The sequence below is a fragment of the Echinops telfairi genome, unplaced genomic scaffold (assembly GCF_000313985.2).
Source record: "Echinops telfairi isolate 266 unplaced genomic scaffold, ASM31398v2 ScPeMD7_655;HRSCAF=1070, whole genome shotgun sequence".
Classification (NCBI taxonomy): domain Eukaryota; kingdom Metazoa; phylum Chordata; class Mammalia; order Afrosoricida; family Tenrecidae; genus Echinops; species Echinops telfairi.
In genome coordinates, this window is record NW_022104553.1 from 20,210,783 (window position 1) to 20,235,116 (window position 24,334).

Consider the following 24,334-nt stretch of genomic DNA (forward strand, 5'->3'; position numbering starts at 1 on the left):
TGGGCTTTGTTGCTTCTGAGCTTGATGGCCACTTGTTTACCTTCAAGCCTTTAAGACCCCAGACGCTATACCTTTTGATAGCCGGGCACCGGAAGATGCATGTCTTAAGGCTACCTATGAATGTCCCAAGATAGTAAAGGCCCCCTCTCACTTCTCCCAGTTCTCCATGGTCCATGTAGACGGGGTTGAGGTGAGCATGCTACCATAAAGTGCATCTGACTCCTGTATTTCATCCTCTCTCCTATTTTTCCTATCCTCTATGACTTTACTCGGATCTTTCCAGATCATCACCATATAATTGCACCTACTGGCCCTTTGGTGACTGGAGGCTGGTGTCCTCTGATGTGACCAGCAGACACGTCTATAAGAAGCACCAGAACATGCGTGAGCTGCATGCACCAAAGCACAGCCAACCCTTTCAGCTCCAAAGGGCCAAGTCCAGAAGGGTTAGGTAAACAGGAGCGCCAGAAACAGGAAGCCCAGGGAGGAAGCGGGGCAAGTCGTGGTACACTGAGGGGATTGTGAATAAATCCCATGAACTGCTTGTTGCTTATAAAACCGATCTCACAGGTGAGGAATCTTTATGGAAAGAGGAATCTTTATGGCGGCACAGAGGTTAAAAGCTCAGCTCCTAAACTCAAGGCCAGCAGTTTGAACCCACCAGCCGCTCAAGAGGAGAACGTGTGTGGCAGTCTACTTCTACATAAAGGCGGCCCCTTTGGAAACCCTAGGGCAGCGGTTCTCAACTTTCCTAATGCCGCGACCCTTTAATACAGTTCCTCATGTGGTGGTGACCCCCAACCATATATTTATTTTCGGTGCTACTTCTTCACTGTAATTTTGCTACTGTTCTGAATCGTCATGTAAATAACTGATAGGCAGGATGTGTTTTCATTGTTACAAATTGAACATCATTAAAGCATAGTGATTCATCACAAAAACGATATGCAATTCTATATTGTGATGTGGGGGGGGGGGCGGTCAGATGCGCAGGCATTCCCTCCCCTGAAGGCAATCAGTTGCCAGACTGCTGTCTCATCCCACCACAGGGGTGGGCCTGCTCCCTGCCTCTGGGGATAATGGACAGGTGCCTGTAGGCGGAGTTTTCACCCTACTGATAATGGTTCCTATGGAGACTCAGAGACCACCCCCTAGACCACCCCCTCATTGCTGTGTAACCTATAGTGCAGCTCCTCCCTGTGATGTATGTCTCTACCTGTAATTAGTGGGCTGGCATGCCACCAAAAGGTATATAAGCATGGGTCAGCAATATAGAGCTCTCGGACTCGGACCTCTCTGACACTCTCTCTGGCTCCCCTCTCTTCCCCCTCTCCCTTTCCCTCCTTCCCTTCCCCTCTCTCCACGTGGATCACCAAGCTGGGTTGAGGTGAGCAATGCTACCATGTAATGTGTCTGACTGCATTGTTGTAATATCTCTCATGCTCTTGATGACTTTAATATAATACTTATATATCTCAACCGTACAATTGTGCAAGACTGAACCCAGAAGTAGTATTAGTGAACTCGTAGAGAGTATTAGCTAGGGGGGCTGGTCCCCCACCTCCCTCTTTGCCACTTTTAATTTAATACTACATTGTGAAATACTTATTTCTAATGACAAATCAATGAAATTTTGTCTTGAAGCATGGTGTAGCATGGGTCACAGTCTTCACACCGGGTACTCCTATCTGGGTGCTTCTGCATGTGGGTGGACCTACCTGGAGACGGATAGAGGAGGGGTGTCTTGGTTCCTATGACCATCAGAAATAGGTGTTTTCCGATGGTCCTAAGTGACCCTGTGAAAGGGTTGTTTGACTCCCAAGGGGGTCATGACCCATGGGTTGAGAACCGCTCCTCTATGGGGTCAGTTCTACTTTATCTTGTAGAGTGGCCAGGAGCGGGCACCAACTCGATGGCAGAGGGTTTGTTTTCTGGTTTGGGTCTTTATGGAAGCAGAGGGCCATGTCTTTGTTCTGAGTTGCCTGTGGGTGAGTTTGAACCGCGAACCTTCCGGTTAGCAGCTGAGCACTCATCAGGGTGCCACCAGGGCTCCGAAGTCCAATGATGAGTGCCACTCAGGAGGAAGATGGCGTATATCATTGAGCAGTTAAGTAATTAAACACCAAGGATGGCTGGCGGATGCCAGACTCTAGGAGAGAGCCAGCCATGGAACATTTCATCCTTGGGAGTTCTCAGAAGGAATTAACACGACCCATGCCCTCATTTGTACTTCTGGCCTCCAGAACTGTGCGTCGAAATACCCTTCTGTTGATGGTGCTTTGTTTACACAGCCCAAGAAAGCAATGGCGGCCACCTACAATACCATGGCTGGGAGAGCCGAGACTGAGGCAAGAGCCACGATCAGGTGAACACCCAGAAACCCAGAGCCCTGCCAGGGCATGTTGAATGTCACTCACTCAGGAACTGTGGACTCTGGCTGCCCCACCAGGTCTGCCATGAGCTCCCTGGAGTTAGGACAGCTTTTACAGGTTTCAGGCACAGTCTTCCATAAGACTGCTCCTATTTCAGACACCAGTTCTGAGCTTAGGGGGGCTCCCCTACCACCTGTACTTCTTCTTGTTGCCCAATCTATGGGTCATTGTCCTACCTCATTAGCCAACTGCCACAAAGCAGACAGTACATACAAGGGAAACAGGCAGGGGCTCTATTGTCTGCCCAGATTAGGAGCAGCCTGGGGTTTAGTAACCGAAATTCCATGGGAGGGTCCTCAATTGGAGGCACCTAGCTCTTTGATCTCCTTACAGGATTGTTCCCACCTCTCCCCAACTCGCCCTCTAACTCACCCTTGTCCATCAACGTAGGGTTGGCTGATGAGTCATATTCTGGATAATCTCCAGCTGAAAAATAGGATTGGGAAGGACACTGGCTCAGATCATGTGATTCTTGGATCTGGGGTTCATTGGAGGACATGGATGGATGGACAACAAATGCTCTAGCACAGTGGTTCTGAACCTTCCTCACGCTGCGACCTTTTCAAATGGATCCTCATGTGGTGGGGACCCCCCCCAACCATAAAATGATTTTCGTTGCTACTTTGCTACTGTGATGAATCAGGTGACCCCCATGACAGGGTCCTTCGACTCCCCAAAGGGGTCGCGACCCACGGGTTGAGAACCGCTGCCCTAAGACCTAATCCAAGCCGGAAGGAGCCCCCGTCCACGGATTTCTTCTTTTTCACAGTTTTATTGGCACACAATTCACCTATCATACAATTCAATAGTTCCATCACATCAAGAAGAATTGTACAATCATCACCCCAATCAATTTTAGAACAACACTTTCTTCTCTTTTTGTCTTTTAAATTGCTTTTAAAATGAATTGTGGAATCGTAACTTTTAAAATTAGCTGGGTGATCAGTTCTAGTGCTCCCTCCCCATTCCCACATGCATTATTTGCTTCCCCAACACCCTCACACCCTCTCTCCTGCCCTTCACTCCCACCTCCCTTATAAACACTTCCCTCAGTTATTATCTCTATGCATCTACTCCTGTGCCTCACAAAATGGAAAACTCAACAGAAACAATAAACAAAACAGAAACAAAGTAAAGTGGTCAGGGTAAAATAATAATAATATAAAGATAAATGTACAAATAATGAGTAAGAAGGAAATGACCACCATCGGTATTTCAAAGGCCAGGGAAGAACGTTTTGTCATGGAACAAGCAAGAAACACTTGCACTTGTGAGGTTTCTGGAGCTGGTAATACCTCGGTTCTTGGCTTCGCATGTTGGAAGCATTCACGCTGAAGCCTGTTTTGTAATCCAAGTGGGTTTTTTGGAAGGACGGGACACGTTTCAGGTTTTACAGTCTCAAAGGGGTTCACACATGGGCACGAGCAACCTCATGGAAAGGAGCACCCTGTGTATAGAACCTGGGAAGAGGGGATCCTGGGAGGCCAGAGGCTGAGAGCACGCGGACTGGGCCAAGAGACTGTGAACCCAGAGTAGCCCCGGAGTGGGGCGCATGTGTGCCCGTGTGGGAGAGGGAGACCCTCCCCCTCTACCTGCCTCTGACTAGGAGCAGGGTAAGAGAGAGAGGGTCCCCGAGTGTGCTCCCTGCCTTTATTCTCACCCACTCCCTGGCTGGGGGAAGGCGTGGTGGATTGTATTGATTGACTCCATTGCCTGAGTCAGGCCCACCTGGATGATGTCATGAGCCAGGGCCTAGTTTGGCCCGCCCAGGTGTGCCTCCCACCTGACTCAGGGGCTTTCATATGAGCATGCTCAGATTGGGGTCTTCATAGGTCTGATTTCTGTTCAACTTCTTCTATGGGGGCCTTTGCAAGCATGTCCCTAAGCTAGCTACCTAACACACCTGCAACCATTTCAGGTTGAGCCAAGAGGCCATGTTCACTTTTTGCAGGAGGGTCTGGGGATGGAAGGAGGGTGATCAGGATGTGCAAGATGGAAGATGTAGACAATAGAAGGGTGGTTTACCACACAAGAATCAGTGGGGAGTCTTAGGATGGGGTAACAAGCCAATTGGGGAGTCCTACAAGAGAGAGTTCTCATTCTGACCAACTTGCTCTAAATTTGGGTGCACTTGAGGTGATGTGTTCTGTGGAGGCAAGGCCACTGCGATGGCCCTCCCATCAATGGGGGGTGTGGACTGTCAGGGCCACAGTTCCTCAAAGATTCCAGGTGGACATTCCTTATGGCCTCCAGGTCCAATAAACAGGGAGGAGCTGACGCTTGCTTTCCAGGCCAGCCCTTTGCCCTGGGAGGAGCTGTGACATTTTGTTCTCTTGATGTTATTGTAAGGGGCCATCTGGTCGCTTTGAAACCCTGTGGATGGCATCATGAATGAGGCCCTGCCTTGTCCAGCACCACCCCCACAACTGTTGCTGCGTTTGAGCCCATTGGTGCAGCCACAGCCTCAGTGCATCTTATATCGGGCTCTTCCTCGTTTTAGTTTTTCAAGGACTCTTCTACTTTACCAAGCATGATGTCCTTCTCTAGGGAGTGGCCCCTCCTGATAACATGTCCTAAGTGCATGCAATAGTACTGTACCAGCCTCCCTTCTGAGGAGCACTCTAATTGTTCTTCTTATAAGACAGATTTCTTTGTTCTTCCGGCAGCCAAGGGTGTACGAGAGGAACTAAGAGGTATTGCTAGAAGACCATAGTAACCTTTCTTAAACAAAAGCGGCAAAATGGGAAGCGATGGGCTCTGGACATGTCTTCCATGGAGGTCTATGCACTCCTGAAGGTCGTGTCCATCTCTCTAACCCTTTCCCAATGGATTCTGCACTCTTGGATTTGCATGATGTCAACCCGGCTCGTTGGGCAGTCTCAAGGGACTCACGTCACGTTCCTTTGTATTGTTCTTTGCGTTTGGAGCACAAACATAAGGGCTGTAGGATAATGAGGTGCGGTTTCCCAATGAAATCCTCATAGGACAGCCCTTGATACCCTCTAAGAATGAGGAGGTGCTCTGTCGGGATGGAAAAGGATTATTCAGAGCAACTTTTTCAGTCTTTTTAAAAATCACCAATACCGTTTTCCATTTTCTCACAACTTCGGCATAATAAGCCCCTGTGATAATCCCGTGTCCTTCAGAAGCATCTACCAGGATGGCCCATGACACGCTCACCGTGATTTTATAAGCTGAACTTTCTGCCTTGAATTTAACGGGTTCAGGAGATCCCCTCAGAAGCCACTGTGTTGATTGGACTTTCTGTTGCTTATTTTTATTATTATTTTTTAAGGCAGCTATGAGACGAAGATGAGTGTGTTCCTGAGACAACTTGTTGACAGCGATCCAATGATGGCAAAGACCCGCTCAAAGCCATTTTGTTTGGATCAGACCAGCGTGCAGCGCGCGCGCAAATTGTAATCACGGTAGAAAGACTCATGGATTTACCATACCCCATTGCCATTGAGTCGACTTGGAATCATAGTGACCCTATATAGGGTTTCTGAGGTTGTAAATCTTGTGTGTGTGTGTGTGTGTGTGCGTGCGTGCGTGCGTGTGTGTGTGTGTGTAAACTATTTATTAATAGACAAGGTTGGCAGTCTTTATTTCTTCTTGGACACACCAATGGTGGCACGGGTGCCTGTAGGCACTTCTTAGCAGATCCGAAGGGTTTTAATATATGCTGGAGCAGGGCAGAGGCCAGGCCTGAATGAGGGCTCAGGCTGAGAGCACAGGGCCTGGAGGCACCAGCCAAGAAGAAGCTGCCCTTGATGGACGAACCATAACCTCTTTTGCCTCTGAGTTGGTGGTGAGTTGTACCCTGTTACTTCCTCGGTGAATTCTGTGTAGCCAGTGAAATAGATGATTGGACCCAGCAGAGAAATAGAGAGTGGGAGGGAGAGATGGTGTTAGGATTGTTGAAATGCTTGGAGAAGGGGTTATGGCTGACCTCTGCCTCATAGGAATCATCAGTCTTGGGCTGATGTTTATGATTCTCCTCTCTGCCCCTGAAGTTAAAGGAGGTCATATGCCATGCCATTTTCATAGCTGCTAACCGAAAGGTCTACAGCAGCAGTTTTCAACCTGTGGGTTGTGACCCCTTTGGGGTCACCTAAGACCATTGGAAAACACACGTTTCCGATGGTCTTAGGAACCAAGACACCACTCCTCTATCCATCTCCAGGCAGGTCCACCAACGTGCAGATATGCCCCCTACGAGTCCCCAGAGTGATGACATCATCATGCCAACCCCATACGCCAACCCCATCACATACACCCGTACAAATACAGGTGTATGTGACAGGGTTGGCGCCATAATGTACTTATGCGGACCAGTCACATATGTGTAGAGGGGCAGCTCCTGTGATTGTTTTTGTGATTCACCACTATGTTTTAATTATGTTCAATTTGTAACAATGAAAATACATCCCGCCTGGCAGATATTTACAATTCATCCCAGTAGCAAAATGACAGTGAGGAAGTAGCAACGACAATCATGTTATGGTTGGGGCGTCACCACCACATGAGGAAGTGTCTGAAAGGGTCGCGGCCTGAGGAAGGTGGGGAACCCCTGCTCTACAGGCAGAGAAGAGCTCACCTCCTGGGAGAAAAGACCAGCAGGCTGCTTCTGTAAAGATGACAGCCTTAGCAACCACATGGGACAGATCTACTCTGCCCTCTGAGGTCAGTAAGAGTTGGAATCATTTAGACAGCGATGGGTTTGGTATGATAACATGTGTGGTGGTTACGTGTGGGGCTGTGATCTGCAGGGTTGGCAGTCTGAAACCACCAGCAGCGTCTCGGGAGAAAGACTGGGCTTTCCACTCCTGTGAACTCTCTTCAGAACCCACAGGGGGTCACTATGCATTGGCATGGACTGGACAGCCCTGGGTGAGTTTGGTTTTGGTGAAACCATCAGAAATGTCCATGTGCCAATAAGCAAACACCCGAGGGGATGAGTCCCTGGGCGTAGGGGCTCAGGATCACAGTCTCAGGGTACCCCAGGGTTCGTGAGCATCATGGAATTTACAAAGACAGCATAGACCATCCTACCTTGGGGAGTAGGGGCGGGGGTCTTAAAAGCTCAAGGGCAACCCTCTGAGATGCAATGATCAGTGTCTTCCTGTCTGGAGGGAAGGAGAGGGACGCAAATGGAAAGACACGTGGAAACAATCAGTCTGTGGGCTAATGGGCCATGCAAACATCACTCTTCCCAACCTTAAGACCGGAAGATTGTAGCCGGCCACCGCTCTCAACTGGTCTGAGGAGAATCCCAGGAGAAGGTCTTAAAGAGTGGGAGAAGAGCGTGGAACAAAATTCCAGTTCGTGAAAGTGACAAGGCTTACTGATCAGACAGAGTCTGGTGGAACCCCAGAGTGTGGTCCTTAGTGGCCTTCAGGTCTGGAGTGGAGTTCCCTCCCTGTGTTGGATGCTCTCTGCACGAGGGATTGCAATGGAGGAGTTCACAGAAAATGTAGATGAATGGACATATTGGCTTGTGTAAACGGTGGCCCAAACCCCCCCAAATAGCTCTATTATATAGTAAATAGAAAAGAAAAGAATGAGGGTTCCTGAGGGGTAGGGAGGGGGGAGGGAGGGGATAGAGGGAAGCTGATATCAAGGACTTCAAGAAGAAAGAAAATGCTTTGAAACTGACCGTGGTGGTGATTGTACAATCCTGCTGGATGGGATGGACCTTGATGACCTCTATCAGCGCTCCCAATACAATGCTTAAAAACAAAAAAAGAAAATGTAGTTGAATTGTTCAGTGTAAAACTGATGATCTGCTTTGCAAAGCTTCATCTAATTATCTATCTATCTATCTCTAAATATATTCATTTCATCTATATATATAATCTGATATCATCTAATATCTATCTCTATATAAATTATCTATCATCTATCTATCTATCTATCTCTAAATATATTCATTTCATCTATATATATAATCTGATATCATCTAATATCTATCTCTATATAAATTATCTATCTATCTATCTATCTATCTATCTATCTACCTATCTATCTCTCTATCAAACCTGTGTGAAGCAAAACTTCATGACACGGGGTTGGGGAAGCCATCTGTGTAACAGGACACTGCTGTCTTTAAGCCGAGAGAGGCTCTGTCTGCGTCAGAAAGCTAACCAAAATCAGGACGCACACCACAGAGCTTTGCATGCCATGCTGGTCCTGCTGCCCCACGTTTCCTCAAAGGGAGCCTGGGATTGCTTTTGTCCCTGCCATCAGAACAAAGCAACGCGAGTCAGTGTGAAAAAACGAGGCAAGGACAGGAAAGCCCCAAACAAGCAAACTCATCGCCATAGACGGGATGCAGACTCATAGCAACCTTATAAGACTGGGCAGTACCGCCCCCTTTGCATTTCTGCGATGGCAACTCTTTACAGGAGTAGTGAGCACCATGGCTCTCCCAAGACAGAGTCATATCAAGGCAAAAATAAAACCATAAAATAACGACAGATTTGCAAGCACATCCCCTCCCCCTGGCCCCACTCACCTCACAGGTCAAAGTCCACCTCGCGGGGAGGAAGTGAGACCTTCAGGAGAGGTGGGGATGTTGATATACAGCCACCTGCCCTGGGAGCAGCAGGTGTGTGACAGAGTGGAGCTGGGAGACTCCTGGGAAGTTCCCCTCAGAAGAGGAGTGGACACAGCTCATGGACCTTCCCAGTCCCGGCCGCAGCTTCTGGAAGGGCTTCATCCTTGTGGGTAAGAGAGAGCTGGGCTTGCTTTGCCTAGCTGAGGGGGTGGGAGCCAGAGGCTATGCCAAGCCTGAAATCCCTGGGGCAAGGGCAAGGGGAGGAAGCTCCCACACCTGCTTACACCACAGACCCAAGGACGTTGCTGTGAGGCAACATAGACGGAAAGGCAGTGAGTTTTGCTTTGTTTTTGTATAGAGCCACTGGTATGCAAACAGTCAGATACGGACACACACACACACACACACACACACACAGGCAAACTGTTCCCCCTTCGCAAACAGACAGACAGACTGCCATACACATACACAGCAGAGAAAGGCAGACCCATACAGGCACAGACAAGAAGACATCCACACGGCACACAACAGATGGGCAGACACACATACACACAGGGACCGGGAGACAGATAAAACCACAGACAGGCCGGTGCACACACACAAACACACACAGCACTCACATCTATCCACAGCTCCCAGCAACCCCTCCCCCATGGATTGCAGATCTGTCAAGACCCGACCCTGACACTCCCCCCACCACTGCCCGCTACATTTCTCAGTCTGGACTCCCTGAGGTACACAACTACCATGCTATCAGGAAGCCATGTTGCTCTCATGGAAGGCACTCGCGATCCACCACTCACCTGGCTCTGTCTCTTTCATGGAGCCAAATCTTGGCATTGGCCAAGAAGCACACACCTGACTCATGACTTTGGGGACCAGGTGATGCCACCCCCGCTGACATCCATTCCAGCGAATTGACTAGTGCAGCCTCGGAAAGCCAAGTTGTGTATGGACAGCCTCAGGGAATCAGCCCGCCCTGTCGCTGTTTGTTGAATGCTCCTGTTGTGCTTTTTTTGAGGGGGAGGGGGGCATGAGCCCCGTGGTCACCAACAGCCCCAATCCTCTTCTCCCGTCCAGTGCCAGGCACAGGCCCTGAGATGAGAGCCACGCAGCCTGGGGGAACGCAGAGGGAACAGGGAGGAGGAGACACCCGTCTGACAAGGGAGGGATGAGTAGAAGTGGCTTAGCAAGGGGACTGGAGGGCAGGGCGGGACGAGCTGTGTGCACTCCTAGAGTTAGGAAAAAGTAGAGGAGCCCTGGTGGGGCAGGGCATTGGGCTGCTAGCCACGAGGTCAGCAGTTCAAAACCACTAGCTGTTCCCAGGGAGAAAGACAGGGCTTGCTTACTCCTGTAAAGAGCTCCAGTCTCAGGAACACAAAGGGCAGTCCTACCCTCTCCGGTAGGGTTGTGATGAGTTGAAATTGGCTCCGTGGCAGTGAGCGTGGTTTAGTTTTGTGTTATGACGCATCAAGAATGCCATGTGAGCCCCTGGGTGGTGCAAAAAGGTGCCCTGGTGGCATAGTGGTTACACGTTGGGCTGCTAACCATAAGGCCAGCAGTTGGAAGCCACCAGCTGCTCTATGGGAGAGAGACGAGGCGTTCTACTGCTGTAAAGAGGGACAGTGTGGGAAACACACAGGGGCGGTTCTACCCTGTCCTATGAGTTCGCTGTGAGTCATCATCGACAGGATGGCAGAGAGTTTGCGTGTTGGTGGTGCAAATGGTTAAGTGCTGGATTACTACCTCACAGGTTGGTGGTTCAAACCCACCAAGAAGTTTCCCCGAAGTAGGCTGTTCACAGCCTTCGGACACCCTCCGGCACCATTCTACTCTGCACACAGGAGATCACCATGAGTCAGAAGCCACTCGTTCACAACCAGCAACCACATACAGGGTTCTTGATCACCTATGGCTGGCTGAACTTAGCTTTTTTTTTTTTAAGGGAGAATGGTATGCGTGACTAGCCCAAAGTATGGTGGCTGTACCTTTTGATAAAATGAATTATTCAGGGAAGGAATGACTGCGAGGTGCAGAGGTGGCGAGATGCTATCGGTGTGGCTCAAACGAAGGCCTAAGGACTAGGTCTTGCTGCATAGGCCATTCTAAGACTCGGGAACACTGGGGTATTTGAATGTGACCAGATGGCTCTTTAGAAAGAGTCACCTAACTGTCCTATGGGGGCGGACTAAAGGTGGGCAGCCCGGGAGGAGGCTGAGCTGAGAGATGCTGAGGGAAGCAGGGCAGGGGCTGAGGGTCTGGAGAGGAGAAAAGGGGCAGGTGGTCTTCCAGCAAATAGAAACTCTATGTTCTCTTGATGGTAGTGACCTGTGTTTATGTATTCTTATTTCAGGTTCTAAGTCAGTTGTGCCCTGTGTTGATGTATTCTTATTTCCGGTTCTCAGCCGGTAGTGACCTGTGTTGATGTACAGTGAACCCTCACCACTTCGCGCTTCGACTTCCGCGGCTTCACTCTATCGCGGTTTTTGCGTAACAGCACCCACTGCCTACACCCGCTCCTTCAGAGGAAAAAGACGGCGACCCACCTGTAGAGTACATCCCTTAAGTCATTTCATAGGCTATCGATTACAGTATTTGTAAGAACTATGTATAATAATACTGTATGTGAAATATGTAATACTGTAAACTAGATGCCATAAATAAGATAATAAATAATAAATGATAATTGTAACGTCCAAAATGTTTTACTGTATTTTCCCTTTTTCATTTAATAAATTGGGTAATACGAGTGTAATGGTGACTAAAGGGTGTTTTTTCATGTCCTCTATGCTCTAACTACGAAAATATTTGATTTACAAATAAGGAATCCTACTTCGCGGAATTTCATTTATCACGGTAGGGTCTAGAACCGATTAACCGCGATAAACGAGGGTTCACTGTATTCTTTTTTTCTCCATTCTCAGTCGGTCTGCTGACCTATGGGACCTGCCAAGCCTCCGGGCACATTTATATCAGCCCCTACTCACTCCTGGGGCTCAAAGGAGATAAAGCTACCTTGATCCTCAGAAATGGCACCGAGGACGCTTTGCGGTACAGCTGGCACCGGGGTGAAGATGACAGAGCAGACAACATGATTGTCAGCTACGACACCTCTTCGAAGCAATGGCTCCAGGGACCAAAATTCAGCGGCCGGGAGAACGTGACCGCGAGTGGTTCCCTGGTGATCCAGGACCTTGAATTAACTGACAGTGGCAACTATACCGTGATGATGGAAAGGGCCAATGAGCAGCAACGTGCAACCGGCAGCTTTGTGGTCTTAGGTGAGCTGCCTCAGGGTTCCATTTCCCAACTCGGAGGGAAGTCGGACTTTTAAGGCTGCACCTGACATTGAGTGCGTTGACAGGTGGTCATCCAGCGTCTTCTGGAGAGTCAAGTCGCTCGTTTACCTTCCAGGAAGCCTCCAGCTATATTGCTCGACGGCGTCTTACTTACCTACTGCTGCACACAAAGGCAGCAGCTGACGGTATCGCCCACGATGACCTCACAGTTTCTGTGGGCCCGGAGTGTGGGTCTGACCGAGCTAAGTCCTCTGAGTCTCAGAAGGCATCGGTCTGGGCTAGCTCATCTGGAGGCTCAACTAGGGAAGACTCATTTGGGTTGTGGACCACATGGATTTCCATTTGATAGTTTGATTGAGGTTTCCAAGCTCTTACTGGTTGTGGGCTGGAAACCCTTTGGGTCCAGAGATTGCTGCAGCTCTCGGGTAGAACTCCCCCCACCCCCACCCCCCACCCCCCACCCCCGCAGGGAACCATCTAGCCATCTCGCTAGGAAGTCCCCAACATGACTGTGTGCTTTTCAAGGTCAGCTGAAGAATTTCCTTCTCTAGTCGGCAAAGGCAGAGGCCTTTAGACATAGAGCATCATGACGCAAGGTGGGATGTGACCGTGGGACGTCGCCTCCCACTACATTACATGAGATCCCTGGGTGGCACCAAATGGTGAAGTGCTCAGTTGCTACTCAGAAGGTGGACAGTTGGGATCCACTCAGTGAATCCTCGGACGATCAGCTTGGTGACCTGTTTGCAAGAGGTCGGAGCCTTGCAAACCCTGTGGAGCCCAGTTCTACTCCGATACACATGGTGGAACCGTGAATCAGAACTGACTTCATGGCAACTACCAGCAACAATATAGGTTGAAAGCAAGTCACAGGTGGTGTCCACACTCAACTCAATGCGATCACCCAGAGTTGAACACCAAGGGGGTAGAAATCAGGGGGCCAGTCTAGAATTCTGCCGCCTATAGACGTCTCTGGAAGGACCCATCAGGCTGGGGGTTGAGACGGAAGAGGTGAGGTGGAAGAAACACAGGTTTGGAAAACTTGTACTCTGATAAGACAAGCAAAATATATACTTCATGGCCCTAAACGATTGTTGTTTCCTCTGTGGTCCCCGAGTTCTTCACTTGTCGATAGGGGGAAATGGCCACCATTTCGGTTCATTGTAAAGTTGGAAGGAGCTTTTGTAAAATGAATGGGAGCAACTATGATTGGCAGTCCAAATAGCAACTGAATTCTACCCATGGGTCTTTTGATGGGAGTGTCCTGGTTTTGGCATTCTAAGACAATCGTTACACCTCTTGCCTATGCCAAGATCTCTCCATTATGATGGCAGAAGTCATTGTAATGGCTTGATGCTGTTTAAGTCAATGCTTATGCCCAATTTCTCTGCTCCTGCCCAAACCCTAAACCCCATCTAATGGCCCTTGGCTTCTCCCCCAATACACCCTAAAACTTACTTGAAAAACCTGGGGAGACAGAACCCACTGCTAATCTCTTTCTCTTTCTTCCTATTTCACCCAGAGTTGGACAAAGAACCCATTGCCACGAGCAATACCACCTCCGTGGTAGAGAACATAGAACCCATAGCATTCTTCTGCGACACCAATAACACCAAGATCACATGGTACTTTAACTTCAGAAAAGTGTCCAGCAATGACCGCATGACCATTTCCCAAGACAACAAGACGCTCATCATTCACAGGCTCCAACGTTATGATGATCGTGTCTATTGCCAAATAGTAACTATCCTAGACCTTGAACAGCAGAGTAACGTCATCCGGCTGAATGTGTTCTGTGAGTCTGCACTGGGGCTCTGGGGTAATGACTATCGAAAGAGGGAGTGACACCTAAGGTGGGCTTCTTCCAAGGGCTTTGTGACAAAGCAACCAGAGCCAGCGAGAGGTGAGGTCCCAAGCTGGGCACCAGGGCTGATCTGACCTAGTGACACGCTCTTACAGTGAGTTTGAAGGATTTGGGTGGGTGCTTGGGTGAGTCAAAAGGGGCCTCTGATTCAAATAAAAGATCTGGCCAATAGATGGCAGTTTGTAAAACCTCACCTCACCACCATGGAGTCAGACTCCTCACTAGACCCGACCCTACAGAACAGAGTAGAACTACACCCCGTGGATTTCCAAGACTGTAAATCTTTAAGGGAGTATCATCTTCCTCCCATGGAGTGGCTGGTGGTTTAGAACCTCGGACCATGTTGTTGGTAGCCCAGTGTGTAGACCATTGAGCCACGGGCTCTTTGGCAGTTTGGAAAGCAAGTTATTTATTGGTGTGGTGCTTCGGAGAGATGCTTTGAAAGGATGATGCCTTCATGACCCTTTAATACAGTTTCTCATGTTGTGGTGACCCCCAACCATAAAATTATTTTCTTTTTCTTTTTTAAAAATCACTTTATTGGGGGCTTATACACTCTTGTCACAATCCATACAAACATCCACTGTGTCAAGCACATTTGTACATTTGTTGCCATCATCGTTCTCAAAGCATGTTTTCTTTTTTTTTTTAATCGGGCAAATTTCTATTTATTTTTTAATCGTTTTATTAGGGGTTCATACAATTCTTATCACAATCCATACATACATCAATTGTGTAAAGTACCTTTGTACACTCATTGCCCTCATCATTCTCAAAACATTTCCTTTCCACTTAAGCCCCTGGTATTAGGTCCTCATTTTCCCCCTCCCTCCCCGCTCCCCCCTCCCTCATGAGCCCTTGATAATTTATAAATTATTATTTTGTCATATCTTGCCCTGTCCGACATCTCCCTTCACCCACTTTTTTGTTGTCCGTCCCCCAGGAAGGAGGTCACATACAGTTTCTTGTAATTGATTCCCTCATAAAATTATTTTCATTGCTACTTCATAACTGTCATTTTGCTACTGTGATGAATCGGGTGACCCTTGTGAAAGGGTCTTTCGACTCCCAAAGGGGTCATGACCCACAGGTTGAGAACCACTGCCCTAGAAGGTCACTATGAGTCTGGATCTATTCAATAGCAATGGGTTTAGTTTGATAGGCTTTGATGGGTTGGCTTGACCCTTGCAGTTTGAGACCGTTTAAAGGCAAGTGGCACAGAGACCACCCAAACGGGGAAGGGTGTAGGGAAATAATCCCAGGTAGGGGTCCTGTTGCATCAACTTCAAGTCACAGCAGCCCCATGTGACAAAGTGGAACTGCTCCATGGGGTTTCTATGAGTTTGAGTGGACTCAGTGGCCATGTGTTTGGTTGGGGGTCAAGCTGTATGGGAGCAGATTGCCAGTTCTTTCCCAGCAGAGCTGCTGAGCTGGTTAATTCTGGTAACCTCTTACCAGCCAAGAGCTTAACGACGAGGGCACAGCAGGGCTCAATCGTACACTTAACCCCCTAAGTTTCTCCTGAACATTATTTTCTTTCACTATGAAATGAGTCAACAATGGAACAAGCTGCATGGGGGTTTGTGGGAGTACAATGAGTGGGCACACTACGTGCGAAGTGCTTAGAATGATCATTGGTGTTGTGGTTCATTTACTCTATTGTCCATCCATCCATCCATCTCTCTCTCTCCATTCATCATCCATACATCTCACATCTGTTACCTATCCATCCATTTACCCACCAATCTATCTATGCACCTATTTATCTATCCTACCTATCTATCTACCCATCTATCATCTATTGAGATGTATTGTAAGTAATTGGCTCACCCAATTTGGGGCAAGGCCAATTCTAAATTTCTAGTCACTGGGATGGAAATTCCAGTAGGTTTTCTAAGTTATAATCTTGAGGTAGAATCTTTCTCTCTGGGCAAACCTCCGGTTTTTGCTCTTGAGGTCTTTAACCAATTGGATGAGTCCCAAACACATTGTGGAGAGCCACCTGCTTTACTTATAGAGGATAGCGGATTTAAAGGCAAATGACATGCAAATACCATCACAGCAACATCTAGACTAGTGTTTGACCAAACAACTGAGTCCCATAGTATAGCCAAGATGACATAAATCTACCCAACACACTAACCTTATTATTTTTAAAAACATTTTATTAGGAGCTCTTACAGGTATTATTACAAGCCATAGTTCCAGTAGATCCAACATAATTGTATCATTGCCGCCATCCTCATTTCTAATACATTTTCTTTTCTTCTTGAACCTCTTTATTCCCCCACCCCACCCCACCTCACCCTCCCCACTTACCGTGTTATGACATCCTTTATGTTATCACAGTGAAGGATGCCTCTACGGTTGTCTTTGTCAAGGCAGCCTGCTTGCCTGGGTTGAGTGGGCTTATGATACAAAGTGGGAGCGGCTCCTGGCTTGGGGGTGGGGGCTGCTGCATGTGGCTTCCGAGTGAGAAAGAACTCTAAAGAACACATTTGCAGGGTCAGGCATGTAGCCCTGAGTCTCTTTTCCCATTTATGCAGTTGGACCCGAGTCCATGTCTATTAAGAGCACACCTACTGCTAATGGCTTCACCAGTGTCCTGTCTGCTGAGATCGGATCCAAGGTGGAGATGGAATGTACGCACCACCAATCCAACCCAAACCCCAAGTACCGCTGGTTTCACAACAATTCCCTCCTGACGGTCTCCGGGACCAAGATGACCTTCACAGTGTCCTGGAATCGGCTGGGCAAATACAGATGTGTCCTGGAGAACTCTGGGAACCAGGTGATCCTTTACAAAGACATCCATGTCCAGCTTCCAGGTGAGTGAAGCAGCTGGCTCTCCAGGGCTCTTGTGCTCCGAGTCATCTGCCACTCCATCCCTCTACCTACCTAGTGACTCTGCTCGGGAATAACATTGTCACCTTGTCATGCTATGCTCCCCAGTGCTGGGATGAAACCCTCTCTGTCCTCCAAAGCTCAAGGATGCCTCCTCTGTGAAGGCATCCAGACTCTTCCCATCAGAGCCAGGATGAACCAAACAATGCGATTAGTCTACTCTCTCCTTACCTAGAGCTGCCAAAAGCTGCCCGGTGGGTGGCTTTTGTCTCCATTTATCAAGCACTGCAGTAGAACAAAGCCCACAGATGAATGGCGTTAGCAGACAGAAACATACTCCCCTATGGTTCAGGGGACTATGTCCACATTTCATGGTTCAATGGTCCACATTCGAGGGGTCAGCTTGCAGGGAAGACTTTATCTCTGTTGGCATTAGGGGAAGGTCTTTATTTCTTGACTCTTGGGTCTTGTAGTAGGACATCTCTCTTCTCCCTTCTTTGCTCCCTCCCTTGCTTGTTTGATTCCTTTTATATCTCAGAAGAGATTAACTCAAGACACACCTGCACTAACCCTGCTGAGTTTACATCAGAAAGATAGCTCATGCCCAAATGGGATTATAATCAAAGGTGTAGAGGTTATGATTTGCAATATTTTTGATGGGTGGGGTGGGGTAGGGAGATATAAAGGGGTTGACACAATTCAGTCCACAACAACTTCAGAGAACAGAATTACAGCCTTGAAGTTCAGGACACTACAAGTCCAAATCCAGTTATCTCAGCCACATTGATGCCTTCTGAGGGCTTTGAAAGAGGAAGTGTGCCATGCCTCTCTGCTAGCTTCTGGGTGATTGTAGCAAACGTTGGCATTCCTTTACGGCTTGTAGTCCCTCTCCACCTGGTGTCTTCTCTACGTCTGTTCTCCCCTTTTATTTATTTACTTATTCCCATTTCATTGGGAGCTCTGACATAGTTCAGTTAGATCAAGCATGATGATCCAATTGCTGCCACGATTATTTTCAAAGCATCTTCTTCTTGCATTATTTGATATCAGATCCCCTTTATTCCTGCCCTCCCCCACCCTCCCCCCAGGAACCCTTGATGTTATATTAAATATTATTATTATTGTTATTTCATTATATATGTTTTGGCCATCTCTTCCACCATTTCATACATCCGTTGGCTTACCATTCTGTTATTTGTTCCCCTTGACTGGGGGTTATATAGTCATAGTTGCTATCTGTTTCTCCCCCCCCCCCCACTTTTTCTGTACCCCCAGGGAATTATCACTCTCACTACTATTTCTGAAGGGTTTATCTATCTTGGATTTTGTGCATCGAATGATCTTAATTATACTAATGAACACACACAAGTCTAACAGAATTAATGAATAAAACTAAGACCACGATAGTAGGAGGAAATATTAAAGAACTAGAGGACAGTTATGTGTTTCAACAGTGCTATACTGAACTCTGAATATATCCTTTCTTCCATGTGGCCCTATTATCTTACAGGTAGTCTTTGGATCTCTGCTTTTCTATGCTCCTTCATGACAATTTGGTTGCTTGGTTTTGAACTTCTGTTACCGATTCCCCTCGACACCTCCTTATCACACAGGCTGATGTGTTTCTTCCATGTGAACTTTGTTGCTTCCCTCCTAAATGGACGCTTGTTTGACCTCAAGCCTTTAAGACCCCAGACACTGTATCTTTTAATAACTGGGCACCATTAGCTTTCTCCACCACATTTGCTTATGTGCCCATTTTGTCTTCAGCGATCGTGTTGGGAAGTTGAGTATCATACATTACCACAGTGTTAGATGTTCTCCTCTTTTATAAAGCATCACTCAGAAGGCCCTAGTGTCCACCACACGGATAAATGTTAACTATAACATCTGCAGGTGAGAAACACCATTTCCTCAAGCAAGGCAACATTTACAGGGGTTAAGACTTCAACATATCCTTTTTTAGAATGTACAGTTGAATCCATCACACCAACATTGGTTGAGGTCAGCACTAGGTGACAGCCACTATTCTAAGGTGTCACACCCACAATCTCCCTATGGAGTAAACGCTTCTTCTTAGCATCCCCTCCATTGAAGAGGGGAGTAAAGCGGCCCTTGGAAGCTTGTGTACTTTAGACAAGGTTTGGCTTCTAAGTCAGTAGAGGAGTCAAACTTTAAAGCCGGGCAATCTGACCTCAGCCTTAGTTCTCAACTATGACCCTGAACTGCTTCCAAAAAAAACCAGAAAATGCCCAAGTTGGTAGCCAGGGATAAGGATTTGGGGGAGAGCAGGTCTATCTCTCTGTGCTTGTTGAGGGTCACAAACTTGACCCGCGAGTTTAATTTGTGAGTGGGAGAAGCACCCTTTCTTCAGCAACCCCCACATCCGATCTTCTTCATCAAGGAGCAAAATGGACATCTTCCGGGAGTGAGTTGGAGAGTGGGGAAGTGAAAAACTGGAGCCCAAGGACCTGGGTGCATAGCCTAAAGTTGCTGCTGCAGGAACGAGGGCCAGGCAGTTTTACCTCCCTGAACTTCAGTGTTTTCCTCTGTAGTGTCAGGATGATACCTGTTCCTAAGCAAGAGGATAAAGAGAAGGGAATGGGGAAGTGCACACACACACACACACACACACACACACACACACACTCAACACACAAGAAATCATCAGCTTAGAGAGAGATGCTCAGTGTGTAGCCTGGAGACACATATTAAGTCTATTCAGCCTCTCCACACTATGTCCTGAGTACTTACTTATGGGAAACAGAAAAGTTATTCCCCAGGTTGTCCCCCACATAATATATGCCAAACCTAAGGCACTGACTCTACACTTGGAGGTCAACTGCTTGAAGATTATCTGCCTGAAGGGTATCAGCCATCTAGAGCAATCGGACCCTATTGTCTGTCCCACCCTAAGTAGAGTCCACTCCCTTCTGATAAGGATAATGGATGGTCCCCCTGAAGGAGAGCCCAAAGACGCCGAAGGTCAAGCCAACACAGGGACGACCAACGTTAGGCTGTCATCTTGACTCTAGAGCCCACCCATTTGTTATGCATATGCCTTCTTGTCACATGTGTGTCCCTAATGCTTCTCCTTCCTATTGCATGTGTACCGCTAGCTCATCCCCCTCTTGTTATGCATATGTCTAATTGTGTAACCCCTTCCTGGTACGCATATGGCTATCTGTAAACAAGGGGTCTTGCATGCCCCTCCAGTGTATATAAGCCTTGGTTGAAAATATATTCTTTCTCTTTGTACTCCTGAGATCATGGCCGTCCCGGAGGAGAGCACATGCATGCTTTATCTTGTCTGATGTCTCTGTAATTTTACCCCTCAATGACACAACCACCCCTTTGAGAGGTTGAAGATGGAGGATGGGGCTGTACACCGGCCAGAGGAAGGCTGGGGTGGCACAGAGGCCTCTCCTGTTGGTCCTGGGTCTTTCAGCACCAAGATGAGAGGTTGGAGACAGAGGCACCGAACAGAGATAGAATTTAGCCAGGAATGTGAAGTTGAGAAAGGCTTTATTGAGGGAGGGAAAGAACTCCCGGGAGGGAAGGGAGAGCAGAGAACGGGACGGGGGCATCTTGAGCCCCCAGTAAGTTCCAAGACCCAAGGAGTTAGGTCAAGGAAATAGCGCCTGGCAGTGAGGCAGTGGGACATATATAGGGCTTGAGCCAAGGACGTATGAGCTGATAAGGGGAAGGAGGCCTTCTGGTGTGACAGTTGCAGGGTCTGAGTCAGGGTGTGGTCTGTGAGTAAATCGTCCCGGAACACTGAGGGAAGGGGCTGTATAGACCAGTCCAGAGAGATAAGCTCCTTGGAACTCTGGAGGCAGGGACTGCGCAGTCCAGCTCTGGCCTTGAGAGGCGGGGTGGGGGTGGGCGGGTGGGGGTGGGAGGGCTGCACAGTCCAGCAGGCTGTCTTTCGGGGGAGCTGGGGGAAGTGGCTGCATGGTCTGGACCAGCCCAAACACCCTTGAGCCCACTCGATTGTGGGGGCTGGTACCCCACACCTACGACCTTCCATACACCCACATGTTTCTGTGATTTGTTGATTCATGCTTTACTACCCCACTGTTGCTGTTGTTGTTGTTGTTGGCCATGGAGTCAGAGTGAAACCCCACCTGGTCCTGTGCCAGCCTCACACCAGTTCTTATATCTGAGCCCACTGCCACTGTCACTATGTCCATCCATCTTGTGGATGGCCTTCCTCTTTTTTGCTGCCCCTTAATTTTTAACAAGCATGATGTCCTTCTCCAGGGACTGGTCTCTCTCGACAACATGCCCAAAGCACACGAGATGAAGTCTCACCATCCTTTGCCCCCGAGGAGGATTTCCGGCTGCACTTTGTCGGAGGCAGTGTGCTACTAGCTTAGTGAGCGTCGAGGTTTGGAGAGTTTTTGCTTGCTATTTGTCCCCTCCATTTAACGTGGCAGCTGACACATAGCTGGTGCTCAGGACGTATCTGTGCAGTGAGCTCATGATGCCGTGTCACCCAAACGCTCACCAATCATTCTTCAGCACCCTGGTGGTGGCTGTTAGGGGCTGCCAAGTCAGTTCACACTCATAGCAACCTTACGCAGCAGAGGGTGAAACGTTGCCCACTTCTCCACCATCCTCACAGCCATTGCCATGTATGAAATCCCTTCCTATTTTTCATTGACTCTCTACTATACCAATCATGAGGACTGTGTTAAGCAGGGTTGACCAGAGAAACAAATCCAGAGACACTCATAGATGTATAAGAAGGAACTTTATGTCAAGAAGTCATTATATATCAAGAAAACATCCCAAGCCAGTTCAGCTTAAGTTCATATGCCCGATAGGAGTCCATAAGTCTCATACTAGTCCATGAATTCCTCTTCAGACTCATGCAGCCACATGCAATGATGCTGAATAGAGGAAGATCAGAGGCCAGTGGGTGAAAAGTCTTGTGGATCCAGTGATGACGGATACATCTCCACGGCTCTGGCAGTGCTCAGAGCGGCTCTTCCATGGGAAGGTGAAGGCAGAGAAAGAGAGGGGAGGTTCCCTCCTTATGAGAAGGCCATGCCCACCAGGAGGTACCATCAGGCTGTGACCTGATTGACATGCTAGACTCCATCACTTCACTCTATTTATCAAGTTGACACAAGGTTATGTAACTACCACAATGACCTTCATCACCTTGGTAACGTGCCCATTCCCCTTTCAAGGTCCTAGTCTTCAGAGCACTGACTGTTGTGGCAACGTTATCGCGCATCTCCTAACTTCATTGTCTACTGTTCTCTTCCTGGCCGGAATATCCACCCTTGAGGGCAGGGACTTTGGTTTGTTCATTCTGGACGTCCCAGTAACTGAAAGATACATAGTCGTGCTGATAGATATTTGAAGAATGAATTTATGGCCACTTGATGGATCCAATGAATGAATGTCCAAACAAAGAGTTATCCTGACTCCCATTTATCTTCTCCCCTTTCCTCCCAGAGAACCACGATATGACCCCAAAGGTCTCACTGTCTCAGGACCTATGGCTGTGCTGCTCATTGTGGTGACTGCCATGGGCGGAGTCTACCTCTGTGGAATCCTAGTCTACATGCTGATCAGCTATCGCTCCACCAGGTGCCTGTTGCCCGGGGTCAAGGTTGGATGGGGGCTGAGACTCAAGGGTTAGCACTACCTTAGGGGGAGAAGGACCCTGAAGGGAAGGGACAAGGTAAGAGCCAAGATAGCTAGTCCTGAAGACCTAGAGTCCATGGGAGATTGGAAAAGCTTAGTGGCAGATACGGGTATTGTTGTACCCTATGTACAACAGTACGAAATACCACCCGGTCCCGTGCCATCCTTCAAATTGTTCTTACGTTTGAGCCTATTGATGCAGCCACTGTGCCAATCCATCTTGTCGAAGGCCTTCCTCTTTTGGGTTACCCCACGACTGCTTCAGGGACTGGTCTCTCCTGACAACCTGTCCAAAGTCCAGGAGACAAAGTCTCACTATCCTTGCCTCGAAGGAGCATTCTGACCACACGTCTTCCAATGGGTTGTACAAATGGCTAAATGCTCAACCACTAGCCAGAGTGTTGATAATCCTAACGCACCCAGAAGTGCCCCAGAAGATGGCCTTGAGGTCAGAGCCTTGAAACCCCTACGGAGCCGTTCTGCTCTGTACACCTGGGGCCATCATGAGTTGGAACCAACTTGATGGCAACTCACAACACCAACATGCATCTTAACAGCTGGGTGGTTTCCTCCATGTTTCTCTTCCTCTTCAGCCCAGTTTTGTTGGGTTCAAAATATGAATGCTGATATTGTTTGAGGTCGGGTCGACTAGAGAAACAAACCCAGAGACACATATGCACAAGAAAGAGCTTTCTAGCCAAGAGTAATTGCATATTAAGAAAACAGCCCAGCCCAGTCCTTACCAAGTCTGTAAGTCCAACATTAGCTCATAAGTCTGATACTAGTCCATACATTCCTCTTCAAACTCACACAGCGCATGCAATGATGCAAGATACAGGAAGATCACAGGTCGGTGGGTGCAGTGTCTTATGCACCCAGTGCCAGTGGAATCATCTCAGCACTGGAGTGGTCTCCATCTGGCTCCTCCAGCTCTCCGAGTGTCTCAACAGCAGGAAGGTGAAGGAGAGAGAGAAATGGCTCGCTTCCAGGGAGAGAGGAAGTTCCCAGAATCCTCATGAGAAGGCCACACCCACAAGGAGGCACGATCAGACCGTGACCTGATTGACAGGCTAGACTCCACCCTTTATTTATCCAGTTGACATGAAATTATGTAACTACCACAGAGATCTTGCTGAGTGTAATAATGCCAGAGGCACCTGTCAATTAACCAGCATGTTTTGGGAACATAGTCCTGGTGATGAAGTAAAGCCAGAGAAATTGGCTGATATCAGAAATCAACAGTGCAGAGAGAAGAGGTTGGGTGGTGGGGAGGATGAATCCAACCATCCAACCCAAACGAAGCCCGTTGCCACGGAGTCTATGCCAACTCATAGCGACCCTATACCTGGGTTCCAAGGTCAGCCTTCTCATTCACTGGCTGTGTGGTCTTGGGCAGATTGCTTTGTCCTCTCTGATCCTCATGGGCCAAAAGCTGAATGATCTCTTTCCAATCAACTCCAGTGATATTTCCAACTGTTTGTTCACTCAGCAATCCTCACACATTGGGTGTCCTGGGTTCATTCTTGGGCTTTGAGGAATGAAAGACTAGCAAGCCACTTTCTTTGCCCTCAACTATGTTAGAGTTAACAAGACCCAGCCCTGCTCCTTTTGGGAGACAAGTCCACTCCCTTTCCAAACTCTAAAGCAAACTCTAAGCTCTAAACAAACCCACTGC

At 48.2% G+C, this 24,334-nt stretch overlaps 1 protein-coding gene across 1 annotated transcript in view; it reads left to right on the plus strand.

Moving 5' to 3' along the window:
• The first annotated feature begins 12,082 nt into the window (after nucleotides 1–12,082).
• Nucleotides 12,083–24,334, plus strand: part of CEACAM18 (CEA cell adhesion molecule 18) — a 15,570-nt gene continuing 3,318 nt past the window's right edge. The window contains exons 1-4 of the mRNA XM_013006698.1: nucleotides 12,083–12,272; nucleotides 13,813–14,085; nucleotides 16,701–16,982; nucleotides 22,470–22,592. Of these exons, the coding sequence (XP_012862152.1) occupies nucleotides 12,083–12,272; nucleotides 13,813–14,085; nucleotides 16,701–16,982; nucleotides 22,470–22,592 (868 nt within the window). The remainder of the gene's footprint in view (nucleotides 12,273–13,812; nucleotides 14,086–16,700; nucleotides 16,983–22,469; nucleotides 22,593–24,334) is intronic.